At 40.0% G+C, this 10456-nt stretch overlaps 2 protein-coding genes across 2 annotated transcripts; one reads left to right on the plus strand and one right to left on the minus strand.

Annotated features, from left to right (window-relative positions):
• Window positions 1–6065: 6065 nt before the first annotated feature.
• Window positions 6066–6957, plus strand: MYCFIDRAFT_184224 (uncharacterized protein). Its single transcript, XM_007934019.1, has one exon. It carries the CDS (start codon window positions 6331–6333, stop codon window positions 6655–6657), a length of 327 nt encoding a protein of 108 aa, XP_007932210.1. The 5' UTR covers window positions 6066–6330; the 3' UTR covers window positions 6658–6957.
• Window positions 6958–7571: 614 nt separating this feature from the next.
• Window positions 7572–8764, minus strand: MYCFIDRAFT_212709 (uncharacterized protein). The gene has a single exon (XM_007934020.1). It carries the CDS (start codon window positions 8676–8678, stop codon window positions 8034–8036), a length of 645 nt encoding a protein of 214 aa, XP_007932211.1. The 5' UTR covers window positions 8679–8764; the 3' UTR covers window positions 7572–8033.
• Window positions 8765–10456: the final 1692 nt, after the last annotated feature.

Consider the following 10456-nt stretch of genomic DNA (forward strand, 5'->3'; position numbering starts at 1 on the left):
AGTAGAAATCTCGGCCTTAGCTATTACTATAATAGTATAACGACCCGGCGCTAAAGTCTACGTACTTTGGCCTTTAGAGTTAGGCAAATTAATACCTTCTATCTATTCTATATCTGCTTTAGATTATAAGATATATATATAAGGCAAGGATGTTAGTATAGATCCTCGAGAGAAGCTTCCTCCTATATACTATTACCTCGCCTACGGGTTCTAACGCAAAGGTAAAGAAACCTTGCCTCCTTACCGACCTAGTATCGATTACGAGATTAAATTAAAAGACGGCTAGCGGCCTCCTTTCTAAAGAGCCTATAGTATATTAGAAATAGAAAACAACGCCGTAAAGAAATAGTTAGATAAATAGTAAGGACAAGGGCGTATCCGCAAAAGCTACGCTAATTGCGCCTTACCCGTTATAGTCGTTAAGAAACCTAGTAGAGGCTTACGGGTTTGCGTTAACTATAGAGGCATTAACGCGCTTACTGTAAAAAGCCGTTATCCTATTCCGCTAATTAAGGAAACTATAAATCGCCTATATAATAAAAAGTTCTTTACGAAACTAGATATTGTAGCTATCTTTAATAAGATACGTATAAAAGAAGGATAGGAGTAGATAACTTCATTTATTACCCGCTATAGACAATTCGAAAGCTTAGTCTTGCTATTCGGGCTTTACAACGGCCCTTCTACGTTTTAGGCCTTTATTAACGAGGTACTATAGAAGTAGCTCGACGACTTCGTATCTACCTACCTTAACGATATACTTATCTTTAGCGACAATTTAGAAGATTATATTAAACATGTTAAGACAGTTCTATAAGCGCTTATCGATGCTAGCCTTACTATCGATATTAACAAATGCGAATTCTACGTCTAAGAGACTAAATACCTTAGTCTAATTGTCTCTAGCGAGGGTATTAAAATAGACCCTACTAAAGTCGAATGTATCTTAAACTAGGAAGCTCCGGGAAACGTAAAGGAGGTGCTCTTATTTCTCGGCTTCGCTAACTTCTATAGAAGATTTATTACTAGGTATTCTAAAGTAGTTAAACCTCTTACTAATCTTACTTAAACGGTAAAGTGCCCGGCATTTAAATAGACTAGCGATTATTAGAAGGCCTTCGAAGAATTAAAGCGAAGATTTACGACTATACTAACACTCGTATACTTCGTTCCCGGACGAAGAACAGTTATCGAGACTAATTCTTCTAACTATATTAACTCCGGAGTACTGTCCTAATACGATAATAATAATATACTTCGACTAGTTGCCTTCTTTAGCAAGAAGCTTACTCCGTAAGAATGCAATTACGATATCTATAACAAGGAATTAATAGTAATCGTTAAATCTTTCGAGGAATAGCGCTCGGAGCTCGCCTCTAAAGGAGGGGAGAGTAGGCTACTAGTTAAAGTCTTGTTAGATTATAAGAACTTAGAAACCTTTATAACAACTAAGTAGCTAAATCGACGCTAGGTACGCTAGGCTAAATTCCTATTACAATTTAACTTCTAGATCGAATATCGACCTAGTAAGTAGGGCACTAAGCCCGATAGTCTAACTAGAAGAAAACAAGACCTCCTAGCAGATACTAACGACCTACGGGTTGTTTATTAATAACAAGTCCTAATCAAACCTTACTAGGTTCTCCGTATAGAGCAAACCGGCATCTCTACTACAAGCCCTATCGAAGCACTAATCGACTAAGCTTATAGTAAAGACAAGGTCTTATAGCAAGCTATTAAAGATCTTAATACGAGACTAGTCCTATAACTCCTACGATAAGCTAAAGTTAACCTAGCTTACTATAAGATCCTTAATAACCGCCTACTTATACGAAACAAGTGTAGTAGATTTAGCTTATAGATCCTAGAAGATAGACTATTAAAGACTAGGCTAATCCGAGAACGATATAATCCGCCGCCTACTAGTTATCTAGGTATTTTAAAGACATTCGACTTAGTTGCTAGAGAATACTTTTAGCTATAGATCGGAAAATAGGTTCGACGATATATTACTAATTATCGCCCTTATCGAACAATAAAGGCCTCTTATCTATAGTATTAGGGACTACTTCAATTAATGCCGATTCCGTTCGATGCTTAGCGAGAAATTACTATTAACTTCGTTATCGACCTTCCTCTAAGTTAGATAGCGGAGGGTATTAAGTATCGCAATATTATAATAGTTATAGATCGTTTAACTAAAGAATATTACCTAATACCTATTATATCGATAAAGGTAGACAATATAGCACGACTCTACGTTAAAGAGGTGTTCGCCCGCTACGGCCTTAGCGATAGTATAACTTCCGACCGAGGGTCTTAATTCGTATCGTTACTCTAGAAACTTATCTACGAGCTTCTCGGCATTAAGTAGATAATGTCTTCTTTATACTATCTAGAGACCGATAGTTAATCTAAGCGTACTAATTAGAGTATAGAGTAATATCTTCGCGCTTTTATCGATTAAGCCTAAGACGACTAGGTAGAATAGCTTCCGCTCGCGGAATTCGCACTAAACAATTATATTAGCGAATCTACCGGTATAAGTCCTTTCTACGCTAATACTAGCCGTAATCTACGATATTTAGCAACTCCGAAGGTTCTCGAAACCGCTATACGCGACGCGATTAAAACAACGCTATAGAAGCTATCTGCCGAAGCCGTAGACAAGTTTGTACGTAATTTGTATAACCTTTATATATACCTACGCTAGCAGTTAGCCCTTACTTAGTATATATAAGCTAAAGCTGCAAATTCAAAACGCAACCTCGCTCTACTTTATAATATCGGCGATAAGGTATACCTAAGCACTAAGAACTTCCGTATAATACGACCGTCTAAGAAACTCGATCTTAAATATATAGGACTATATATAATTACGGAAATCCTGCTAGAGAAGTTATCCTTCCGACTCGAGCTACCCGCCTTACTATCGGCTTTAGACAACTGTTTCTATACTAGCCTACTAATGCCTGCCTAGAACGAGAACCTACTACCGCTGCCCGGTTAGTACGAAGCTCCGCCGCCGCTAGTTACCGCTATTATCGAAGGAGAGGAACGAGAAGAGTATATAGTTAAAGCTATCCTAGACTTATACTAACTGAAGCCGAAGGGTCGCAAACCTAAAGGCCGTAAGTAGCGCAAGATGCTAGAAGTGCTTTATTAAGTTAAGTAGAAAGGATTTAGAGTTACCGAAGATAATATAATATAGGAGCCTACTAGCAATATCCTACCTAATGTAGCCGCTACTATTACAGACTTCTATTACAAGTATCTAGACAAGTCTATTTAAGCTAGCTTCGAACTACCGCCTAGTTAGGTTCCTTTCGAGCAAGCAGATTAAGACACTACTAATGCTTCTAGTATCGCCTTTACGATAAAGGACCCGCTAGCGGATAGCGTACTCGAGCGTGCCTCGTCTAACGACAAGTTACCTATTACTATATAAGTCGTTACCTCTTCCGAGACTTTAAGCGAAGCCTCTAATTCGTTACGCCTAGCCTCTAAGACTTTAAAGGAACTCCTTACGCATATAGTCGCTTATAAGCCGGTTAAATTATATATATAGCGCGAGCCTACTTTAGGAAGGAATGTTATATAGAAGCCGTATAAGCGAGTAGACCTTAGCGACTACGAGGGCGATTAGACCTAGTCTACGGATATATAGGGCATTACTAGTACCGGCTATATTGCATTAGGCGAGCGTACTACGGAACTAGGAGACATAGATAAGGCAGGATTAGACTTATAAGAGACTGCGAGTTTAGAAGGGGGGGGGTACTATTACGGCTAGCTACCTATATATACTATAGCTGCCTAAGACAAAGGCTTATTTACTTGCACTATTTGCTAAGGCAAACAGTCGCCGTAGTAACGAGGATATAGGCCTCTAGGGCCTTGCAACCTCTTCGTAGAATCGTACGCAATTAAGTTGTTTCCTCGCTTAATTACGTGCCTTAACATTCTATAGCTAATATTTATATTCTAGTAGGCACTATATAAGAAAGTTTAAAATACTATAATACTTATAAGTTCCTTATATATAAGGGACTCGGGAGCTAACTCTAACTATAGATAAGTAAATCTCGAGTAGAATAATTATAATATACTTACTAAGCTTAGTTTACCTAGATTACTATTAGCTTATAATAATATATTTTATAATAGCTCGCGCGCTCGAGCTTATAGGATATTACTATAGTACGAGGTAGCTTCCGAAAGAGAGGGAATACTTAGGTTATTAACCTATAACTCGGATTTCGTTAATAATAAAGACTTTACTAAAATCTATTAGGCCGTCCTAGGTCTAGCCTCGCCTAATCTAGAAAGCGCTATCTAGTAGAACCTATACGATCTCGAGACTATAGATACTTTAGGCTAAACGGCGCTTTTATAGGTAGCTATATATAGAAATATAAAGTCTATAGTATTACTTCTCGCCTATAATACTAATCTAACTAGGTTCGATAACTACGAAGCGATATCTTTATATAATACTACCTAGAAAAGGAGTTTTAAATACTATTATATTCTTTTTAAAATAGGGACGAAGACTAATCCTAAGCGGCCTACTAGTAAAGGAGCTAGAGCTGCCCTAACTACTACCGCTTGTATATATAACGAGGTTAAAATACTACTAGTTATTTAGACCCTAACCGACTATAGAGCTAATATAAACTCTCTAGTATCTAGTAGGCGAATAGCTCTATACTAAACGACCTAATAAGAGATTATAAAGGTTATAGAAATACTGTATAATACCGGCGCCGATATTAATATTATTAGTAACTTAAAGAACTAGCAGACCCGTCTTATATCTACTATATCGTATAATAGTTATTAATTACTAAAGATATTACTCGAAACATTAGCTTATTATAAAGAATATCCTTATTTTAAAAGCCTAAGTCTACTAGGTCTAGTCGTAATCTATATAGACTTTAGAACCGATATAGATAAGAAACTTCTTATAGTATTCGAAGACTTACTTATAGTAGTTAATAGCTAACTAATATCGAATATTTATCCTTACTTAGTTCTTAATATAGAAAGAGTTTTTAGCGGCTTTATAGTAGCTCTAGATATAGAATACGAATATAAAATTCCTAGATCCTAGAAAAAGAAGGAAAATAAAAGCGAGGCCTAATGTATCGATTCGAAAGAAAACGAAGCTTCTACTAAAGGCTTTAATCTAGATATACTATAAAAGCGAATCTTTTAGGTTAATTAAGAGTCTAGATTTTATATATTAAACTCGAATCGTATAGGACTAAACTATACTATGCTTTACTAAATACTAAAGTTTTACTAGTATATAAACGCTTTTAAGATAGTATATATCTCTTAGTCGATATATTACTATTACGAAAGTTTTAGATCTTAGGATTATATTAAATAGGATTTATATATCTACTAAAGATTAATATCTACTATTTAGGTAAGAGATTATATTCTATTTAGATAACTAAATATATATAGGAAGAGATAATTTTTTTTAAAAAAGTTTAGCTAGATTAGTATATTCTTTAATATCGTACTAAATAAATCTATAAACTCGGCGTATTTTAATCTAGTTATATTATACTTAAAGCGTAGTAGCGGAATTAGCTCGTAGTCTAAATTAAAGATTAGTAGTAGAAGTAGAACTAAATTCTAGTAAAGATAGTCTTAAATATAATTTACTAATTCTATATAATAAGGTTTAATATTACGATAAACGGAAATTAGAAATACCTATATAAAGACAATATAGTATTCTTATTTTTATTTATAAAGTTAATATAGGGAGGAGATGTTTTAAATAGCCTAGAATAATAGCTAGCTAGATTAAATAGTAGCTCTCGTACTATAGGGTTAGTATTGCTTTAGCAGAATAAGAAATAGAGCGTAGAAGTATCGATCTAGTAGAGTAGATCGGGAACTAGTTTCAAGTGCCTAGAGCACACTAGGGTTCTTAACTAGCATGATCTTTCGGCAGATCCGAGGTTCTCCTATGTTAGGAGATATGCTATCCGTGTCTCAGGCGTGAGCACGAAGAAGGGCGAGCTATAGCGAGCTTACATACCACCACGTTTAGCGAAGCCATCGGTTGCTTCTTTCCTTTCTGATCGTCTCTTATAACGATCACACCCCACATCATCATGATAAATGCCATAGCTTGGAGGCAAGCGAGGCCTAGTGTCTAGTCGAGGCAGCGACTGCGACTGAATACCACTCCTGTGCGCCCACTTAGGTTTCTACCTACCGCCGTAGATCGAAGTATATAAGGAACAGACAAACTCATCTCCAACTCTCGAGCGTTAAGATATGCTTCCATCGAAAACTCCCACCATGCCTTCAATCCTCGGAGCCGTTCCCTTCATCATCGGCCTCACCTCCGCCGTCCAGAAAGTCCAATACTACTACGATGGCGGCTGCTCCAGCTACGCAGTCGAATTCTGGCCTTCCCAGAATGGCGACTGCTACAATTATGAGTACGGAAACACCAACAGCGCGAATATCGTCTGGGCCGATTACAACTCTGCTTTCTGTTCATTCTTCACTCAGTCCAACTGCCAAGGCTCTGCTCACTCTGCCTGCTTGGGGTGGGGATGCACTAGTGGGAATTGTGCTTCGAATTGGGGGTCGGGTTTCAAGTCTGTGCAATGTTGGTCGTAGAGTGGATTCGAAGGGAGGGTGGGATGAGAGTTGATTAGGTTGGTGGTGGATTTCTGGGTGTGCTGGGCGTGGGTGATGGTGGAAGGGGTGCGATTGACTTGTTTGTGTGTAGCGGGCACGAGTCGCCGTTGATGGGTTGGTGGGTGGCGTGAAAGGGAATGGTGCCTTGTCTAGCAGTATTGAGCTGTCTTGAGCAGAATCGAGCTGTTGACATTGAGGCCTGTCTTCGATGCAGATACACAAAGCTCTGTTGCAGTCCGCCAACTGTATACACAGTGAGAATTACACGATCTTTCCGTTACGCCGTATGTCCTCTCTTGGATTCCGTTGTACTTCGTAGCAACTTTGCGTAGCCGAACTTGTCCGGCATCAGGAGATTTGTTGGAAGCTGCTCGGGTCAGACAAGCCGCCAAGCCACTACACGAATCGCAGCTGTCTGGACTCACGCTATGAGTAGCTATGCCATGTCACCTGAACTGTCGAAGGGAGGTATTCGACACTGCTTCGACTTCTGGTAATGGTTACGATCCTCATAAGCGGAGAGCTCTATACTGCCATGGAAGTCGGAGGATGATCAAATACCACGAAGACTTTCTCTTGTAGCACTCGTCGAAGAAATCACGAACACTTGTCTGATTGCCTGTATTTGTTTGTGAAGCAATCCTAGGAGAGCTGAAGTGCTTTGCCTCTCTCGTTACTTGCTTTCGGTATTCCAGCCCCAAGATATTAAGAAGTCATTGTAGGAACGCCAAGTAAACAACGCAAGCACAAGCACATTACGTGACTGCGGCGTTGCAAATGATCTACTCGGGGCTGAGGAGGCGACTTGGAGAAGGTAGGTCGAGGCCACATCTTCGCCTCTTGAAAGCTGCTTTCTAGTAGTCGAGAGCAACGAGCAGCAAGGCCGAGTTCCACAACGTTACAGCCATGAAGCTGTGTGGGGCAGCTGATGGACCTTATAATTGAAATGAGCTATAGCTATTGAAAACTTTCCGATAAGTTTCAAATCAAAGGCATGACGTCCTGTGACCCAAGTCGCTCAGAGGTGAACTAGACAGGAGCACCTTTTCAGAAGTTGATCCTTCCTTGGTAGACTGCAGGCTGCGTGGTAGCTGGACGCCTGGCTGCAGCAGGTCCAAATCTGGCTATCCATGAGGCTATGATAAGGGGAAGATGCCGATGTAGATCCGGATGTGTTGTTGTGTCAAGCTTGAAATGCTGCACTGCATTGATTATATGGGAGCTCGCGTTGCCGTCTGTTGTGTAGCATTTCCAGTAGTGTGTAACGAGGGCAGCATCCATTGCCATTGAAACTGCTTTCCATCTTCCAGCAGTACTCGAGTGCATGAATCGGGCGTGGACGTTCGCTGCTGCGGCTATGCATCGAGTGCCGCATTCGCAAGCGCATCTGCCTCGCTGTTCATATCGCGGCTGACATGCCAGAACTCCACACAGATGCCGCCATCGTCACTGTACTCCATGTAATCCAGCTTTTCATGTAGCTCCTTCAGTCGCTCGTAGTGCGCCACTCTCTTTCCCCGTGCACCGATACCACCGTTTGCGATCCACCCCTCGACCCATCTTGCCATAGCATCCACGACGAAGCTGGAATCTGTTGCGATCTTGATTTCGCACAGCTTGAAGTCTGTATTGCAGATGCGTTGGACCGCTTCAAGAGCATGGGCGAGAGCTTCAATTTCGGCTCGAGTGCTCGTTTGTGGTATCGTGGAAGGTACGAGTCCTGCGCAATTGAAAGGAGAGTCGGGTCCAAAGTAGACGCCATATGCAGCTCGGGCGTTCGGTTTGCCGTTGTTGCGACAAGCGCCATCGATATGCACTACCAGAGAGGATTCATCTCGAGAACGTTCCGATTGAGCCATAGCTTGGAACTGAAGCTGCGAAATGCGTTTCTCCGTGTTGTAAACAACGAGGTCTTGACGCGGTATGAGTCTGCGGCCAGGATCGTCTGACGGCACGAACAGCCGGCGGATCTCTTCGTAGTTCTCGTCGTAGGTGAACATGATTTCAGCAATTTGCTATGGCGGGTTGACAATTGCGCTTATAGAGGAACGAGGAAGAAAGTTCGGCGAGGAGGTTGCAGTATGAGTTCCCTCCTTCCTAGGCTCTTCTTATAGACTTCATTCCACCTTCCGCTTTCACCTTCCTCCTTTACCTTCCTCCTTCCAACTTCCACCTCCCACTATCTGAGTGCGTTGAACAGGTCACTGCAGTTATCTTAGTTCGATCGCTTGCTTATTCTAGCTTCCTACGCCTAAGGTATATTATAACGCGTTAGCTTAGTTATATAACTGTTATATAACTTCTTAGTATATAAAGAATTTTTACGATATGTTTCAGACTATAGAATAGATAGAAGATAGGTAATAAACGAAGTTAATATAGTAGGGAAACCCGGCTTAGTATAGGTATATACTTTTATATCTTTTAATTGCGAGCGAAGCTCGCCTTATATTAACAAGGGTACTATAGTAGCTAATTGCGTCGAGTTGTTACTACGTAACTCCCCGGATTCTAAAAGCTAAAGCTCTAATTAGCTAAATTCTATAAGAACTACTAGGACGGTACGGTAGAACTTAACCTCCTAGAAAATTACGTGCCTGCCTTTTACGCGACTTTATACTAACTATAATAAAGGCAGGTAATGCGCTACTACCCTTAATACTAGTAGTACGCACCTAAGAAAAGACAAGCACTAGCACTAGTACTAGCACTAGTATAAGTATAAGTATAAGTATAAGTATAAGCACTAGCACTAGCACTAGCACTAGCACTAGCACTAGCACTAGCACTAGCACTAGCACTAGCACTAGTACTAGTACCGCGAAGTACGAGTACGAGCACTAGTACTAGTACCTAAGACTAGCGCCGCATCTAAGCCTAGTACTATAATAGTAAAAAGATAGGAGGAAGAAGGATAATAAGAAGGATAATATATACTATAGTAGTAGAAAAGACGAGCTATCTAAGGCTAAAAAAAAAGGACCTAAAGGCTAGAAGTAAAAAACTATAGACGGGCAACATCCGGAGTTACTCTTACGGACACGATATAGCCCTCGAGCTTATTAACCCTTTAAGATACGTTATAAATCGACTAAGTAAATATAACTACTAGACTTCGACCTTATACGCTTCGTTACGAAAACTTTTTTACCGATCGCGACGATCCTATCGATAGGATCGCTTAGGATCCTTAGGATCCTTAGGATCCTTAGGATCGCACGTTAAAGATCTTGTCTAATAGGATCGCCGCGATCTAGAAATTCCGACTACTCGCGATCCTATCCGATAGGATCCTCGCGATCGCGAATTTCGGGACGGCCTGTCCCGAAATTCGAGGGCAAGGAACGTAAAGGACGCGAGGTAAGTTAGAGCCCGACTGCTACTACTCCGTATACTACTACTACGAGGAGGTATTTCGGGGTATTACGTACTAATATAGGTCAAATTTAGCGGTTTCGCAGGTTTTTTTTATAAATAAATTTTTTTCGTTGAGGTTTCGTTAAATGCAGCCGATATTTCGTTAAGGTTTCTTTCAAAAGCCGACGCTTAATAAGCAGAACTTTGAAAAAAAGTACACTCGAAACACTCGAGATTCTTTTCTAGATTCTAGGATAATTACTAGGTATTAAGACTTCAAAATTTATAATACTCTTATTAGTAGGTAGAACTTTAAGTTCTATTTTTTAAATTTCTAAAAATAGTAAAGTATAACTTAGAAAAGCCAAAATACTATATTGCTTATTTCTATTCCCTAGCTCTAGTTTCGTAGAAAAACTAT

Source organism: Pseudocercospora fijiensis, assembly GCF_000340215.1.
Source record: "Pseudocercospora fijiensis CIRAD86 unplaced genomic scaffold MYCFIscaffold_12, whole genome shotgun sequence".
Lineage (NCBI taxonomy): Eukaryota > Fungi > Ascomycota > Dothideomycetes > Mycosphaerellales > Mycosphaerellaceae > Pseudocercospora > Pseudocercospora fijiensis.

What these genes read in the sequence shown, in the direction of transcription:
- MYCFIDRAFT_184224 (XM_007934019.1), top strand. Translation starts at nt 6,331, where the DNA reads ATGCCTTCAATCCTCGGAGCCGTTCCCTTCATCATCGGCCTCACCTCC.
- MYCFIDRAFT_212709 (XM_007934020.1), bottom strand. Translation starts at nt 8,678, where the DNA reads ATGTTCACCTACGACGAGAACTACGAAGAGATCCGCCGGCTGTTCGTG.